Source organism: Vipera ursinii (assembly GCF_947247035.1).
Source record: "Vipera ursinii genome assembly, chromosome: 2".
Lineage (NCBI taxonomy): Eukaryota > Metazoa > Chordata > Lepidosauria > Squamata > Viperidae > Vipera > Vipera ursinii.
The window spans coordinates 147,117,212-147,135,732 of record NC_139513.1 but is presented as its reverse complement, the minus strand read 5'-3'; the positions used below and the strand labels follow the sequence as shown (position 1 = coordinate 147,135,732).

General features: G+C 46.6%; 1 protein-coding gene across 1 annotated transcript; it reads right to left on the bottom strand.

Moving 5' to 3' along the window:
• Positions 1 to 2,784: 2,784 nt before the first annotated feature.
• PRPH (peripherin) lies at positions 2,785 to 13,916 on the bottom strand (the record flags this gene model as incomplete). The annotated part of the gene is made up of 9 exons (XM_083351187.1): positions 2,785 to 2,929; positions 3,185 to 3,264; positions 3,783 to 3,832; positions 4,525 to 4,745; positions 6,060 to 6,185; positions 9,337 to 9,501; positions 10,262 to 10,357; positions 10,820 to 10,880; positions 13,345 to 13,916. The coding sequence occupies 9 exons, from the start codon at positions 13,914 to 13,916 to the stop codon at positions 2,882 to 2,884; spliced, it is 1,419 nt and encodes a 472-aa protein (XP_083207313.1). The 3' UTR covers positions 2,785 to 2,881.
• Positions 13,917 to 18,521: the final 4,605 nt, after the last annotated feature.

Sequence of the window (18,521 nt, the reverse complement as noted above, 5' to 3'; positions counted from 1 at the left end):
AGCCCCACCCTTTAAAAAGTTGGCTGGTCCTGGTCTGAGAGAAGTGGAGGGATGAACCAAACATCCACAGAGAAGCATCTCCCTGAAGTTTCCTCCTTTCTGGAATGAATCTGGAGAAATGAGAAGACAAGACTTCTTGCTTATCAAGGTGACTCCTGAGTTTAAGGTAGAAAGCCTTTGTGGTAGCTTTCCTTCTTCCAGCAAGACAGGGAATGTACAGAAATATGAAAATAAAACTTGAAAAAGAAAAACAAGAATAGCAGAGTAAAGATCAACTTGTTTACTTAAAGATGAAAGGTGAGGTGAGGGGGGAAAAAAACCCAGGCCCGTGTAGATTCCCTTTGGTGCAAAAGAAGCAGAGGGGGAAAAAAATCTGTCAGTCTTTCAAGAATCTGTTAATATATCTTAGTAAAGTTCCTGTAGTCTTGGTGGGCTCTGCTTCCTGCCCTGGCTTATCTCCAGGGTCTGACAAGAATGGAATTTGTAGCAGAAATGCAGTGGTTACCATATTCTATCTGAAAGGTACAAGGGCAAACATGAGAGGAAAGAAAAGACGAGTCCTCAGATTGTTGGATAGAAAAGAAAATGTGTGAAAGAGGATGTCCAGCTGAGAAAAAGAAAGCTGGATTTGAGTAAAAAATGGACAGACTGGAAATAAGAGGTTGGTGGTACCTCTTATGAGAAGTTACAGATCCCATGAAGGAATGAAGAGGCAGCAATTTGAGGGCCACAAGAAGACAAGGATATGACATTATGACAACAGGGTGTCATAAATATAATCCCATTTGGAATTATAGTAAAAAAAATCAAATGGAAGACATACTACTCCTATTTTGGCCATTTGGCACCCAACTGAGGTTGCATTCACACTGTCCCTGGGGTTCTCAAGACCATAGACAAGGGATTCAGGAGCTTCGTTGAGAACTTGGTGACCACTTCTGCTAAACAGGAGCCTTGGATGCCTTTCACACATGATGGAATCGCTGCTTATTAAGGCCATGAAACAGCACCACTGGTAGTAGGCATTTTTTGCTTTTTTATATCTGTACTTTGCTTGACCCTGTTCTAGAAGTGTTCATCTGCTTTCTTTGCCTGCACAACACTTAATTTCATGTCATGCAGATGAAGGGGAATTCTATGATGGTCTCAAACTGATCCTTTCTCCCAGAAAGGGAGCAGAAAAAGTTGGTTTTTTGACAGAGGACCATTAAAGAGCTGAACAGGAAAATATTTCAAGTATAAGGCAGCTTTCTAGCCTCACTTTTGCCTTAGAAGGCAAAGTTGACATCATTTTTAGAAGTGCAGTAAAAATCATATTTGAATGAAAGGAAGTGAAATGGTTAAGAAAAAAATTGAGGCTTCTGAGTAAACATCTACTGCAGGGGTCCCCAATCCCCAGTCTGTGGACCGGTACCAGGCCGCGGCATGCCAGCAACCAGTCTGCACAAACAAGCAAAGCCCCATCCGTGAGATGCAGGCAGCACACAAAACCACATACCCTCCGGTCCATGGAAAAAACTCTCTCCACGGTACCAGTCACTGGTGCCCAAAAGGTTGGGGACCTCTGATCTACTGGATCAGTCTCTTAAAATTACCACTAAGCACCCTTCAATATTGGGAAACAACGCACTAATGGTCAAAAGGCTTATTTTAGAGGGGTTTTTTAAAGATTACCTTACAAAATTTGCTGTAAAAAAATAAAACACAATAATCTGTTGTATACGCATTCATTTGGAAGCTCGTCTGAGAAGATCTGATGTAGTATTCTCCACTTGCACTCCCTTGATGCATTAAATTAATTCTCACAACCCCAGCCAGTATCATGCTGCTTAGGAATTACGAGAATTGGAGTCAACACATCTGGAGACCACCAGATTGCAGCTTGACAACTGAGGAAATTAACACTTGTTAGTAATTAATATTTAAAATACTTCTGTTGCATTATCTTGTCAACCTTCAAACAGCCCTATAAAGTTGGCCAATGCTATTCTCCCTTTCAGTACAGATGGCGTGAAGCTAACCATGCACCTTCTCAAAGTAAGTTCACAGAAGTGAGAACTAGTTGGGAAGCCAAACCTACTGCATCTTGACAAAGCAAGTTTCTATCATGATTCTCTTGAGAAACTTTGTAAACCATGAGGGGTGTCTGTGGCTAGCATATAGAATTGTTTAGATTCAACAAAAGCAGTAAAATAAGGTTATGAGCAAGCTCCTGGCCTTCTTTGGTGCTTCCAAGTTGGTGTGCTTAGTGGCCCTTGCAAGTTGTCAGAGCTTGCCAATCTGCAGCCATCTAAGTGTTTGGCAGTGGTAGGGGACCTGGAACCTTCCCTCTGTTGCTGAACTACAAGTCCCAGCAACACTCTGTACGGCTTGGGAGGCTGGGAGTTTTAATTCCACAACAGCTGGAAGGCCACAGCCTTTAAATTCAATCTAAACACACATGGCAAATTGGTTCCTAGGGTGGGCTGGCTTTGTGAGTGGTACTTTACAGGAAGGCAGCTTGGTTTTGGGGGTGAGTGGTTGGAGAGGGGTCCTTGGCGGGGAGGGATGAGAAGGAATGCGGTATGAAGAGGTAGGAGGCGGTGGAAGAAAAGAGCAGGATGAAGCCATCTCCACTCCCAAGACCATTGGTGGTTACTGTTGGGACTGCCACCAGGCTGTGAACAGAGTACGGTCTGAAGGGCAGAGAGGGATGTCTTAGGAAGCCCAGAACAGTGTGGGAAGGCTGCCAGTGGTAAGAGGTATCATCAACATCACCATTGTAAATAAGGCCAGTGTGGCTTAGTGAGGGAAAAAGGGGATCTGCGACTGGGACGTTTGCAAAGAGGTGAGCTTAGTGCCTCTCTCAGTGGCCCAGGGGACCCTGCTGGGGTAGCCAGCCTCATTTCTCTATCTCAGCTCTCTGCTCCTTCCTTGATTCGGTCACCACCTGCAGGAAGAGAAAAGGCCAAGCCGTGAGAGCAGCCCAGGGCAATCCTTCCCCAACCTGGCACCCCTCGGGACTTTGATGAAGTTAGGCTTCCTTTGGTTGGCTGAAATAACAGCAAAACCCTAATTAGGCCTCTGGAGTTCTTTGCTGTGCCCTAGGCTTAGGTACGATCTCCACAACTAAAAAAAAAATCACACCTCTGCCCCGAGTTCCTCTTTCACACAAATCTCCAGTAGGAACAGCTCATTGACTTACCTCTCCATCCTGGGTTTCAATGGTTTTGATCAGCACCGTCTTCCGGGTGTGGCTCTCTGCACTTGGATCTGGCTCTGAAACTAAGGAGGAGGCAGGCTTGAGGGAGAAAAGGCTCAGCATTCAAGGCCCCTTACTTTACCCCATCCAGGGTCACGCAGGGGACTGAGGACTACAGCTCCCAAACACCCAGCAGCCCAGCTATCTTCTTTCACTCATACGCCCATTGTGAAAGACCTCTGGCTACCAGCTGGGAGAAATTAGAAAGAAAGGAACGTGGAAGGTGGGGAGAGCAAAGGAGCCTTTGGGTTTCATTCCAAGAAAAATCAACTGAGGCTCAGGCTTGACTGCCTGCACAACTTGAGATAAGGGAACCTCCAAAGCCGAGCTTGTTCCCGTCAAGCCAAAATGTTCCCCTCAAGTTGCTGCTTGCTAGAAACAAAGCATGTGCAAAATATAGCCCAAAGAGGTGCTTGGGTCCACCTAGAGAATATTGCTGACTTCTATGCCACTGCTGCCATCTCTTTCAGAAGCCCATAATTTTGTCAAACAACACAAAGCATGTGGGTGCATTGAAGACCCATGCTGGCTATTGGCTCACCTGCAGTTCTGAAGCTGTAAGATGCCATGGATTGGACAGGCACTGCAATCCTGCAGGGAACATGCAGACCAGTGAGCATTACAGAAACTTCTACAGGTTAATCTCCAAACTTTCTCTTTAAAATGGCTTTTCTGCATCCCTCCCAGAAAAGGAGAAGGCCGCCTTCCTCCTCACATACTTCTATAAAATGTTATTTAGAACTAGGTAAAAATAAGGACTGTTTTTTCCCAATGCTGAAACTATAATCAAGACAGCTGCAGATCAATCTTCCGGGGCCCACCAACCCTACTATCTGAAATAGAAGAAACACGTGCCAGGCCTCCCACAAAGCAAGGCCTATATTATTCCAGAAACATTCCTACATGCACCTGGTCTGATGGTCATGTGCCCAGATATGAAACTGCTGAAAGGAGAGGGAGGGGGGAGCGTTAGAGCAAGATTGGTGTAAACAGAGGGAAATGCCTAGCTATCAGGAAAGTTAGGAAAAGAAAAGATTGGACAATTTTAGGTGGAGCCCAATGAATAGCTTTGTGGCTCAGCAACCTTCAGGTCTGCTTCATGCTCAGTTTCCTGGGTAACTCCTTGTCTCCCCAAAACCAATTTACATTTTCCAGGGTTTTGTCCCTTACCATGCTGCCTGCACTAGCCACTCAGGGGGGTGGCACCCATGACATTCAAAATGTGCCCGTGATGAGCACATTTTGCAGATGAGCAGGGCAGGACCTGACCACTGTTGACCTACCTACTTTCCTCTCCTTCCAACAGCTTGCGGTAAGTCGCAATTTCAATGTCAAGAGCCATCTTGACATTCAGCAGGTCCTGGTACTCCCGGAGGTGCCGAGCCATCTCCTCCTTCATGTGCTGGATCTCCTGCTCCAGCCGCGACACTGTCTCTTGGTAGGAGCCCACTTCGGCTCCATATTGGTCCTCAAGATCTCGCATCTGTCTCAGCAAGGCTTCATTCTAACACGATGAAGAGCAAGCAGCACCAAGACTAATTCATGAAATGGATACTGACCCCAAAAATCTCACTCATTCACAAGCAATTAAGGTGATCCTGGGGGCAGGGTGTGTGTGTGTGCAGAGGCAACTTCTGGTCAAAGCAGACTATAAAAGCAGTTGAATCCAGATAGCTTGATAGCACTCCAGGTGGCTTCCCTTCTTCATTTTACCGTATTTATTGCCTTTCAACTATAAAGGGTTCTCAAGGCCACCAACAACCAAATATAAAAATCTGATTAAAATACATCAACTGAATTAGAAAATGAACAGCAGCTACTTATCCAAACCTGTTTCAGCTACTGATGAATCATCCCAAAGCCCCCCAAAACTGCCTGAAGATCTTTGCCACCACCAGGAAGTTGCAGAAGACAAGAGTCAATTTAGTAATTCTAGAGCCTGGGAGGAGCCATCACCAAGTAGGCCCTTTTTGTATTCCTGTCAAACTTGCTCCAGTAGGGGTGAAGCAGAGCCAAGGTGATTTCCACCTGAAGATCTTAAAATCTAGGCAGGCTAAGGTGAAGGAAGGTGGCTCGATCCTGTATCATACAGGGTTTTTGCTGGTCGTAGACAGAATCTGCAAATGGCCCAGTAGGAGTGGTGGGATTCAGCGGGTTCACACCGGTTCAGTAGAACTGGTAGCTATATATTTTTGTTGGAGAACTGGCTGATGTCCTAGGCCAGGGGTAGGCAACCTTGGCTCTTTTATGACTCGTGGACTTCAACTCCCAGAATTCCTGAGCCAGCCATGCTGAGGGGAAAGGGAGAGGTTTCCAAGCTGAGCCATGCTGGCTCAGGAATACTGGGAGTTGAAGTCCATGAGTCATAAAAGAGCCCAGGCTGCCTACCTCTGCGCCTAGCCCTTTTTCGCAAGACCCAGAACGGACCGCCGAAAGAGGCCACTTCCAGAAGTCCTTTCTGAGCCGGGAAGGCCTCCCAGGCCCAGAACGGCCCACCAGAAGTGGCGTCCACGCACTTCTGGCAATCTGTTCTGGGCCTGGCAGGCCTCCCTGGCTCAGAACGGACTTCTAGAAGTGGCGTCCGCACAGAGAACTGGTTTCTAGGTATTTGAATCCCACCACTGCCCAGTAGCCAATGAAGTTGTCATAATTTGATTGCTGTAATCGATCTTTCTTCTGGGATTTCACCATGCAGAGAAGGGTATGGTGAAGCTAAGACAGCATCATCAGCTGACCTGTGGCTTCCCCTCTCTTGTTCTTTGACATGCCACAATCTGCTATTGTCCCAAGTTGAGAGCAGGATGGGTATTTTACTCACTGTTCCTTTGAGTCCATCCACCTCACAGGTCAGGCTCTGGATCTGACGGCGAGATTCGTTCATCTCCTGTTTGGCCTGGCGAAGGGCCTCGTGATTCCGATTGGCTGCATCTGACAGGTCAGCAAACTGTAAACAATAGCAATAGCACTTAGACTTATATACCACTTCACACTGCTTTACAGCCCTCTTTACGTGGTTTACAGAGTCAGCATATTGCCCCCAACAGAGTCCTCATTTTACTAATGTCGGAAGGATGGCAGGCTAAGTCAACCATGAGCCAGTCAGGATCGAACTCCTGGCAGTGGAATGTAGAGTTAATCTGCTATACTGCATTCTAATCAACGCACCACTACCCAAGAATTTGGGGACATCAAGAGAAGGGAAAGAAGGAACCCCAAAACAACTCCTAACCAGAACCTGCCTGAACTCATTCACAATTATCTAGCTGGAGGGGAATTGATAACACAAGCCACAAGTCCATATAGAACTCTCCTCACGAGCCTCTTTTCCCTCTGTGGAAATCTTACAAGAACAGCCAGGGACCACAGCACTGGACCCATTCTTTATACAGGTAATCCTCAAGTTACGACCGTAAATCATAATTGTAAAGCGGGTCGTCATGGGACCAGACCCAATTTTATTACCTTTTTTGTCCTCTTTAAGCAAACCTATTGTTCGCTATGCTTGGTTTTGTTGGAAAACAAACGTAAGCCCTGTTTCTGACACATGCATCATGAATCACAGTCACCTGGCTGTGGGGTGCTGCAAATGGCCATAAATGCAGGGTGGCTGCAAGCGCCAAAACTGTAGTCATGTGATTGTGGGGGAGGAGAAAATGTCAGAACTTTGACACAGAGTCACAAAGAGTTTTTTTCAGGGTCTGTCATAATCTCAAACAGTTGCTAAGCAACTAGTCATAAATCCAGGATTACCTGTAATATTCTACAGCAGTGGTTGGAAATAGGATCTTTCCCTCAATGAGGAAAATCTGGTATGCAGGAAGCCAACATCATCAGTCTGATTTATGGCTCTCCCTCTACTTTCTTTGAACCGTACCACAATCTGCAAACTATACATTAATAGAGAGCTCACTCATTACAAGCACCAACCAAGCCACGCTGTCAGGACCCACCCCAATCCACGTCTTAGGAAAACAAAAACTCTTGGAGTCAGTTCTAGTCCAAAAGGAATTTTTACTAGGACATGCTTGGTTGTGGAAATACAAGACAGGACTTGGTATTGTTTTACAAATTGAAACTTTATAAAGAGTTCCCGGTTCAACCCCCCCTTCCCTCAACCCCATTTGGTCAGCCCCCCATCATTTTACTTGTGTTATCCCTTTCGTGGGAAAAAGGGAACTTCGAATCTTTATGGTTATTGCCTTCTTCCTCTACAGATTCAAATGGAGACACAGGCCAGATGCCTTCTTCTCTAAACCTCCCTTTTGTTCCCCCAGTTCAAAAGGTTTCCCTTGGTCTTTGAAATAGCCTAAGGCAGGCTGAATCCACATGCGCTCCTCCTTCCTCGGGAGATGGCAGAATCCATGGGGGGGGGGATAATGTTTTAAACATACATTTATGAATGTGATATAAATGGATTCTGACACACACTGTCTTACAGGAGTGCATGCATCTAAACAGCGACAAAGAGACGTTGCACCACATTGTCAAGGAAACCCTCCAGAAGTCGGAGGGGGTGAACCTGTACCCTGAGTGGTTTATTATTTTGCTATATCAATACATTTTGTGACAATAAGAAAATTCCCTTTCCACTAAGCAGCTATTTTCTTTATGCATCAAAAGAGACAGGTTGGTTCCTTGTTAGGCCTCCCCCTACTGGTGAAAAAAAAAGCCCACAACGTTTAAAAAGAATTGCTCCTGGAAAAAGTAGCCACTGAGGTGTGACTCAAAGTCCTTTTTTTAAAAAAAAATTAGCTTGCCTGGAAGTTCCAGGACTGAAATGCTTGCAGAGGCTTGAAGAGACCCATTTTGCTCCAAAACACAAACATGTGGCCATTAATGGGGAAAAGGGGGATGGAGGATTCCATTGTGTCACTTAAAAATGTGAAGTGTTTTAAATGTTTTCACCCTACAGACTTCAGGAGATTCTGAGGCCTTCACACAACCAGCTTTCAAGTCTGTCCCTGCACTTCTTGCTTGAGTTCTGGGTCAGTATTATTTATTTATTTAAAACATCTGTATAGGAACTTATAACCAACTCTGGGCACCTGCCACTCAAATGTGGTTGCTGGACGCTGATGCCACCTCTTCCTTTTAAAAAGAGCTTCTGGAATGACACAACAGTTTTGCATTGAGATTTAACTCTTAACTCTTGTTTTGCTACCCACTGTTTGTTCTAAAGTATGGGTAGTCCTTGACTTACAACTACAACTGAGCGCAAATTTTCTGTTGTTAAGCAAGACATTGAGTTTTGCCCCATTTTACGACCTTTCTTGTCACAGTTGTTAAGTGAATCACTGCATTTGTTAAGTTAGTAACATGGTTAAGTGGCTTCCCCTTTGACTTTGCTTGTCAGAAGGTCACAAAAGGGGATCACGTGACCCCGGGACCCTGCAAACGTCATAGATATGAGTCAGTTGACAAACATCCTAATTTTGATCACACTCCCATGGGGGTGCTGCAGTGTTATAAGTGTGAATAATGTTCACAAGGCACTTCTTTCAGTACTATTGTAACTTCGAACAGTCACTAAATGAAAGTCATGCATTAGCATGACTTTGTTTATATATATATATATATATATATATATATATATATATATATATATATATATATATATATATATATATATATATATATCTTAGTCTTTGGGTTTTCGCATGTAACAGAAATTGGAATGCTTCAGAAAAGCAGCTCCACAGAAAAGCTAAAAGCGCTTTTAATGAGATTAGCTATACTAGCAGGACCTCGCCAGTCTGGTTGTGCTGTACCTCCTCTTCATACTCTGGCTGCAGAATTGTAGGAGTTGAAGTCCACCCATCTAAAAGCGGCTAAGCCTGGGAAACATTGCTCCGATGAGTTAGGGAGGTCCCTGCGAGAACCACTTCCAAATGTAATCTCATTGCCCTGGGCTGTAAAAATGTCCCAGCCTCTTTTGCCATGGGAAAGTGAGACAGGGCGGCATATAAATCTAATAAAAATCAATCAGGCATATTCCCACTGAGGCCATCTTCCTTACTCTCAACAACATTTCACGAAGGCATCCTGTTAATAGCGCAGTAACCCCACCTCCTCATCACCCCCGGGGGTTTAGGCACCTTGGATTTGTACCACTCCTCAGCCTCCTGCAGGTTCTTGACCGCGATGCTTTCATACTGAGTGCGGATCTCTCTCAGGGCAGCAGTCAGATCCGGCTTAGCCTGCTCCACCTCCACTTGCACCTGCTGCTGGCTGTGTATGCTCACTTGCATGTCGTTCAGCTCCTGCGTGCAACAGGCGGGGGGGGAGGTTGTCAGACACACAAAGAACGGTCCTTATAGGGTAAGAATCACACCTGCCGCCATACTACACAAACAGGTAGACGAGGGTGAGGGACCATAATTCAGTGATGAAGAGAATCTTAACAGAGAACTGCTCAGACGTAACATCACTGCCCACATGGGACAGAGACGCCCAGAAGATATATTCCCACTGAGCATTATAGTTGCAAGAGCAGCCGATCTGCCACTTGCGTTACTTCCTCAAGTGAATCTGCCCTGCAAAATGACAGTGCAGGACATGCGTCCAAGGGTGGGGCTGGAGATGCAGATGTTTTCCTGCTAGGCACCACTAGATGGCCCGGAAGCAGCATCTTTGCTGCAGGGTTGCCATAAAAATAAAAAAATAAAAATCGCATATCCAAGGGCAAGGAACCTGTGTCACCTTCTAAACCCTGTTGAACTTCTAGCTGCCAGTATCTCTAACTCTTCATCGTAATAAATGAATCTGCAGGATCTAAAAGCCATATGATTTCCTATCCTGGCCACATCAGTCTCCCATCATTCTTCATGAGGCGCTTGCTCTGCTCATTGTGGCACCACCTACCTGTTTCCACAACTGACACTGTCCCCTTTGGGAAGATATGCTAGGAAGATTTCCTGCAGCAGCCCCCAAGGGGTCCTGTTTTGTAGGTCTGTGATTGTTCAAAAAAGCCAGTCAAGTGAAATGGGAACCAGTTGCACACCAGCCCATTCCTACTCTTACCTCCTCGTGCAGTTTCTTGAGGAATTCAATTTCATCCATGAGGGATTCGATCTTGCGCTCCAGTTCCAGGCGTGAAAGGGTGGCGTCATCCACATCCTACCGCGGGGGGAGGGGGGAGGGGGCAGGAAGGGGGGGGGAAACAAAGGCTGGTCAGAACCCCAGCAAGTTGCCCACCACTTTCCATGTTAATTTAAGGAGTAAAATGGACCCCAGAGAATGGGAAGGAGGGTCAGATGGCCTGCTGCTGGCCTGGGATTCCAGGGACAGAGCCTGCTTCCTTGGTCCAGCACAATCAGGGGCTTACGCAGCTGCCAAGCAGAGATTTCAAAAACAAAGCTTGCAGCTTAAAGCATACGAAGCCGCGGAAACAAATGTGGGAATCGAATGCCTTCACTGCCAGGTAAGCAAGAAAATAAAAAAGAATGAGGGTCTGCAGGTGGCAGGGGGGAGTCATGAACCTGAAAGACACATGCAAGGAGGTATGTATAAGGGGGTGTGAGAGCCAAGCATGCCGTTCCCTCCGCTAGTGCTCTCCGGTCTAGAAGAGGCTCGGCTCACCTTGCGGAAGAGAACTAGGTTGTTTTCAGCATCTTCTCGCTTGTGCATTTCCTCATCCATCCTGTGGAGGGCAAAGAGCAGCCCCAAAGCAGAAATTGAGCAAGAGTGCTACAGAATTGGTTGCCTTCATAACACCTATGCGGTCCACAACTTCTAGGCAAACTCAGTCTTAGCCCACACAATTAAACACCCATTGATACCAGAAATAATTATTCCACCTCTTCTCCTTTTTACTTCTACTTTCAGGAACCAAGCGAAATATTAACAGCTTGGCAAATGTGTTATGCAGGTTTAGATTCAGGCAACATTCTTGCTTCTAGACACTGATCACACCTAATTCTTAGCCTATGACTATGATATTAAAAGGTTACATAAACCTCTCCGCAACCTAAAATAATTTGACTGTATCAGAGGCACTGTTCAAAACAATAAATAAGCAACAACTCTGGTCACAGACTCTCTCTGACCTCTGAGTAAAAAGAAGAAAGCACTAGAAACGGGAAAGAGCAGAGATGCGGCTGGAATGAAGTTAAGTAGATTTTAGAAACCATTTTCATTCCATGCCCCTTGCAGAATTAATAATCTATAAGACTATTTTGGGTAAAACAGAAGCACCTTCAAAATGTGGATTTTGGAGGATAACTTCTACTTGTTTTGTCCTGTCCCAAGAAGAAGATGGGGAAGAAAGAGAAGGGGTGGGGGTGGGGGGTTGGAAAAGTGGGTGCTCCATAATATTTTGTGTGTCTAAATGGGTCTAGCTGCCTCTCTTCCAAGATTCGGCGTCTAACGTTCCTCTCTCCTTTCCTTCTTCCCACCTCCCCATCTGCCACAGCATGAGCCCTGCCAGCTTGGGGGAGAACCAGCCACACTTCACGAAGCCCAAGGGGACACAACAGTCAGGCTTCTCTTCCACTTGAATATAAATACGTATGAGAAATAAATGAAAAAGCCGAAAAACGGCTCTGCTGCAAAAAAAAGCAGACTCCCGCAAGGCCACTGGGGCCTCACCATCACTGTTTGTCCCTGGACTGTGCAGCCGGGCTGCCACTATCACCATTGCTCTTTACTTTGCCAGCTTGCATTCATTCCTCTGTGCCCTCTGACAGCCACCCAGAGAGTTCCCCAAGTAGAGGGGTCTCCCCTAAAGGTGCCCTCTGCTACATCCCTTCCCTGGGCTTCCCAAGATGTCACATGAGATTGCCACCAAGCCAAACATGATGGAGTTCCAGCTGGCCAGAAGGTTCTTCCCTCCTCCCACTCCCCACCCTCCTCTCCTGCCCCACCCCATATTGAGCCCAACCTCCTCTTTTTCCAAATGCCTGGGGTGGTTGGTTGTTGTTTTTTTGGCCTTGCTGCCCTTCAACAGCCTCCCCCTCCCTCCTCCCCATCACGTCATGTCTGCCAGACTCATCCTCACCACACCCTTCTCCTCCCCACACCCCCCAACCCCGAAGAAGCTCATCACAAGGACCTCTTGTCCATGCGCAGCACACACACACACACACACACACCCCATCTGCATCTCCTCTCCTGTCCCAGTCCAAGGCTGGGGAGCATCCTTCCACTTCAAACTCTGCAATGCTAAAACTCTTCGTTATGGCCACACAGGGTCTGCCTGGCCACTCTCTCTCCTTCTTCCTAAATGCAACACTTTGAGAGACCCAGAATGAGTCTGGGACACAGCTGCCCGCCCAGAGCTTTCGGAGCAGCTTATTCTTGCTTAGGAACACAGCCTAACTTTTTTCTTAAGACAGGAGATAAACCGGACCCCAAATCATTATATTCCTTGATCATCACAGAGAGTAAAAGCCTACACTGCAAAGACACCAGTCTTCTGACTCTTCTGCAGTTATTCTCTTACTCGGACTATACACCCCCGTTTGCTTTCTGTCTACTCTAGGTAGCAAAGAAAAAGAATCCATTATTACGCATCCATTATTTAGTAGGCATACATTATTCGGCTCCTACTAATTTATTCATCATGTTACAAAGTGCAGAGCGCCTTATATTTTTTTACAGTTGGCTTTTTATTTTCCCCTGTGCCCCTCTCAGGGCCAGCTGATCTTTGGCGTAATCAATCACCCTTCTCTTCGGGAGTCATTCCAACTCCTCAGCTAATGAGCCATGACTGGCAAGAAACCCTTCCTTTTCTCCAAGAGAAGTCTTCTGGCTCCAGGAAAAGCACTCTGCATATGCTTAAGGCATTCTCTTTTTTAGCGCTCCAGAGATAGGTGGTTTATTTTTTTAGGACAGATTCAGCCCAATTTTAAAAAGCCGGCATTCCCTCTCTTTTAGACACCCCTTCCTATTCCAAGGTAAGAGACCGAATTTTCTACGCTTTTAACCCATTCCTTCCATCTGCTCCCCTCTCTGCTGAAACCGGACCGGGAAGCCCAAAGTTTTATTTCATTCCCTGGATCCGGGCCGGACCGCCCTTTTGGACTCCCCCCCCCCACCGCGTCCCGAATTAACCCAGCGCGGCTCCGTTTGGGGTGGGTGGGTCGGTGGGTGGGGGGGGGACTCACCTCTGCTTGAGGGCGGCCAAGTCTTCGGCCAGGTTGTCCCTCTCGACCTGCAGGCGGTCGCGGTCCTTGCCCAGCGCGTCCACCTGCCGGCGCAGCTCGCGCAGCTCGTCCTGGAAGAGGTCGGAGGCGCGGGTGGGCTCCTTGGAGCGGGAGTGGCCCAGCTCGGCCAGCAGGGCGGCGTTCTGCGTCTCCAAGTAGCGCACCTTCTCGATGAAGCTGGCGAAGCGGTCGTTCAGCTCCTGCAGCTCTTGCTTCTCGTTGCTGCGCGTGGTCAGGAACTCCTGGTTCAGGGCGTCGGCCACCGAGAAGTCCAGCTTCTCGGCGCTGTAGGTGTAGCGGGGCGGCGGCGGCGGCGCCACCAGCGCTCCGCTGCGCAGGAAGAGAGCGCTGCCCCCGCCGCCGCTCCCGCGGTAGGAGCGCAGGGAGGCTCCGGCGGAAGGCGCGCTCAGCAAGCGCGTGGCGGAAGAGGCCGAGGCCAGACGGGACGAGGAGTAGGGCATCGGCGACAGCATGGGCGACGGCCCGAAGGTCCGGCGGTAGGAGGTGGCGCGGATGCTGCTGGGATGGCTCATGGCTGCTGGGCTGGGCTGGGCTGGGCTAGGCCGGGCTGGGCTGGGCTCCGAGCAGGTCCGAGCAGTGGGTGGCGGGGAGCAAAAGGCGATGGGTCCGGGGATGCTGCTTTATAAGCGATCGGTCGGGCACTGGGATGTGGGGGGGGTGTGGGGAAGCGGCAAGCTCCTCCTCTCCCTTGCATGCAGCCCAGAACTCCGCACTGCAGCCCGCCGACGGGGGAAGGGAAACACCCAGCCACCGCGTCCAGCAAAGGCTGCTCGCTCCGGGCGGGGGAGGAGGAGGAGGAGGAGGAGGAGGGCGCTCGTCCGAGCGGCCCGCCCTGCTCCCTCTCCCATCGAGGCGACCCGGCCCACCCTTTGGCCGGACGGCATCTGGTGCCCGGTGCCGCCTGCCAGAAGCCCCCCCGTACTAAAGGCCACGACGGCGCGGCGCTTACTTCTGAGTAAGTGTCCGCTCGGTTGCCTCTGGGACACCCCCCGATTCGCGGGACGGGATTTCCTCTTTTGTGGAAAAGGGAAGGATGGGGGGGGGGGAGAGAGAGCGATGCCGTTACGGGGCGCGGGTGAGGGTCTTGCCCCGTCGTGGCGGGAGAAAGAGCATCTGACATCTCTTCCCAGTTCTGGAGTTGGAAACAGACGCAGCAACAAGCCAGGTTCGCTCCCTGTATGAAACCGGCCTTTGAGGCAGAAGAGCAGGGCAGAAATAAGATGGCGTTAATATTAATGAACCTGTATTTTAGCCGGGGGAGTTTTTGGTGGATCCCTAAAACTGCGGTTTACTTTAGAAAGAAAAGGCATCATCGGTAGTATTCGGATCACCCCTAATCATTCTGCAGTAGAAACTGTATCTCTTTTTTTGATATGGGAATGTTCTGCTCTGGAATGGGAAATAAGCGTATTTACATTCCAGAAACGGCACAACGGAGAGCGAAAGGCTGGGCATGATCTAACCCTTGAGACAGGAAAGACCCCAGCAGTCCTGTCTTTCAGGATTGCTTTTTGCCTATGATAATTTATCTTCTTCGCACATTGTGTTCTCTGCCTCTGCCAGCCATCAAATAGTTTCTCGGGAGCTGTGGCAAAAACCGATTCACACTCAGTAAGGAGAGGTTCGGAAGAGAAGCTGGGTCACCACCAAGTGTTCTATCACTTTGGGAAAGAGGTTTGCTCATTGGCACTGCCTGAAGCTCTGGACACGCATTCTGTGCACACAAAAGATGCAAGTCATGGGCAATGCAGACAACTGAACTTCAACAGCACACACCCACTTTACCAGCGCCCAAAAGATACTGGTGTAGGTAGCAGGTCTAAAAGCATTTCTCCTCCCCCTGGTGGCTGCGAAAAGAAATTGCAAAAATTTGTGATGGTTAAAAAAAATGGAGAACTTGGCACATTGTCCCAACCTAGATTTTTTCTCTCTCTCTCTCTCTCTGGCATCTCTCTGTGTGTATAAATAGATATGGATGGACACACCCTCACAAATTTTATATATATATATATATATATATATATATATATACATACATATACACATATATACATATATATATATATACATATATATATATATACATATATATATATAATATATATTATATATATATATATATATATATATATATATATGTATATATATATATATATATATATATATATATATATATATATATATATATATATATATATATATATATATATATGTATATATATATATATATATATACACATGTTTTCCTCTTCCTGTGCATTTGCTGCTCACTTCTTGCCAGTAGCCTTGATGCAATGATGAAACTAAGGCTGGGCCTTGTAGCCAAAGACTAGGACCTGCCAACTTTCCATTTTATTTATTTGCTTCTCAGGAGATAAGCTCATAATTCTAAGCAATGTCCAGTAAACACAATAAAATAGTAATAAAAACGAAGTATTAAAAGCATTAAATCCTAGGAAAAACTGTTAATAAAAACTGTTGCTATGATCCAGCAAATCTGAAGCTGTCCTGAAGAGGACCTGTTTTGCTCTTATGGGAAATACCACCGTGATAGGGACACATCTGACTTCAGGGGACAAAAGCTGATCCAGAGAGAGGGTTGTACTGCGGAGAATATTGTACCTGGAGCATTCTCTTTACTGGATTGTGTAGAGTTGGGGGGGGGGGAGGGTTGTATGTGAAGAAGATGCTACTGAACATAACAAGGGTCCCAGACACAAGGGCTTCGTAAGTAATTGGCAGCACTTGAAATTGAGCCTGGAATCCTATCAACAGCCCATGCAGTTTCTGCAGCATGTTATTCTGCTAAACTGGCTGATGCTGCTGTAGCTTCCGAGTCATCATCAAGAGCAGCTCCACATAAAGCAAAGTATAGTAATTTAGCAAAAATATTTTTATAGTGCCTTCTGGTCCAGGACATAGGGCAACTAATAGATATGCCCCAAAGGCTCTCTTGGCCATGTTTTTCATATGCTGTTCCAGCAGAAGCTATGAATCCAGAAGAATCTCTGGCTCCTTCAAGTGTCATCCCATCATCCTATCATTATAGATGGAACATCCATGGTGCCAAAAGGTTTCTGAATCACCAAAAACTCTGGAATATGCCCTATCAGATCCCTGGCAGCCTCCAGACAAAGACCCTCAGGACTTTTTCATATCTCCTGTTTAGTCCAATGATCATGTGTAAAGCTGGATACAGACAGTCCTTGACCTATGACTGGTCAAAGTTATGACCAGCCTCCAAAGTTCTAGTGGCTGCTCCCTGCCAAGTCACATGTCCACATTTTGGTTGCCCAGCAACTGGCCTGCATTTATGATGGTTTGCAGTGTCCCACAGGCACATGAATGTGATTTACAATAATTTTGCCTCAAACCGGCATTTAGGTTCGCTTAACAACCTTCACTTACTCAAGGCCACACAAAAGTCATAAAAATGGGTCCGGTTACATGGTGACTTGTTTTCAACTGACATGATTTATGACTATAATGGACAGGATCCATTACAGTTATGAGTTGAGGACTACCTGTATTACCAACCTATTCATGATTCCTAATCCCAAAGATGTGGATGTCCTTTCCTAGAGTTTTTTTTTAATTATTTATTGAAAAGTTTTACAAAATTTTAATAATAAACCCCCCTCCCCCCCTTCCCTCCCCCCACCCGGACTTCCCATGTCAATAAAATGGGAGAGAGGTTCAAGTCCTGGGGTATCCCATATTGAATTCCCAAGGACTGGACTTTTCCTCGCCCAACATCATCAACTAGGAAAGAAGAGCAAAATGATCCTTCAATTCCCAACTTTCACAGGCAGTCCAAGTTTCCTAGAACCAATGCTGACTTTTTTTCATGAGCATGCTGGGATCTGTCCTGACCAGTGCTAATCACCACAGCTTCCTTCCTTTGTATTTTTTAAAAAAACAGACATCATCCTAGATCAGGGATGGCTGGGCAGAAAATATTTGCACTGCATTCTGTTCAATTCGGTTCACTTATCTATAGTCATTTTCTACAACAAAGCATTCTTAGTGCCAAGTAAGTAAGTTTAGCATTTGGCCACAGAAAACTCCTTGTCATTCTATTTTGAATTCACTTCATGACTAAAATGAATTTAAATGGCAAAAATACACATAGTCAGATGGTCACTTTTTAACAGTGGTGGGGGGAAAATGGCATTTGCTTTAATAGCTAAAATATATACAATAGCTCTAAAGGACCATTAGGGCAGGAAAGGGAACAGGCTGAAGAAAAATGTGCTTGATACACACATAATCCACTGAGCATTTAAACAGCATTAATCCAAAGATTAGAAACCCCTTGCAGCTCCCATTTTGATGTCTTTTTCCATCTAATTTCCTCCGAACACACACAAGAAAGTCTAGAACAGAGGTCTTCAAACTTGGCCCTTTTATGGCTTGTGGACTTCAACTCCCAGAATTCCTCAGCCAGTGTGCCTGGCTGAGGAATTCTGGGAGATGAAGTCCATGAGTCATCAAAGGGCCAGGTTTGAAGACCCCTGGTCTAGAAAATCTTGATATGCCTTTGCTTTCTTGCACATAACCATAATACCGCGTAACAGAGTGAGCGCCTGTTACTTGTCCCAGCTTCTGCCAACCTAGCAGTTCGAAAGCACGTAAAAATGCAAGTAGAAAAATAGGGACCACTATGGTGGGAAGGTAACAGCGTTCCGTGCACCTTTGGCGTCTAGTCATGCCGGCCACATGACCACGGAGACGTCCTCGGACAAGCGCTGGCTCTTCGGCTTTGAAACGGAGATGAGCACCAGCCCCTAGAGTTGGAAACGACTAGCACGCATGTGCGGGGGAACCTTTACCTTTACCTTTTATATACAACATGGAAGAACCTTGTGGCACTATGAAGACTATCAGATCAATGACAACATAAAATAATGTGTTCAGCTGTAGTGCAAAGGGAAAACATGCTCCCTGTGTCAATTCACTTAAGGTTACAGCTTAAGGCAAATGATTTTTCACAGCTTGTACTGCAGCTTTCCCCAGCACAGAGATATTCCCCATTTGTCCTAGGGCCATTAGAATGATACCTTCATCCTTGTCAGCAAATACTGGTTATGTTCCCAAACATCCTCAGCTTTCACAGA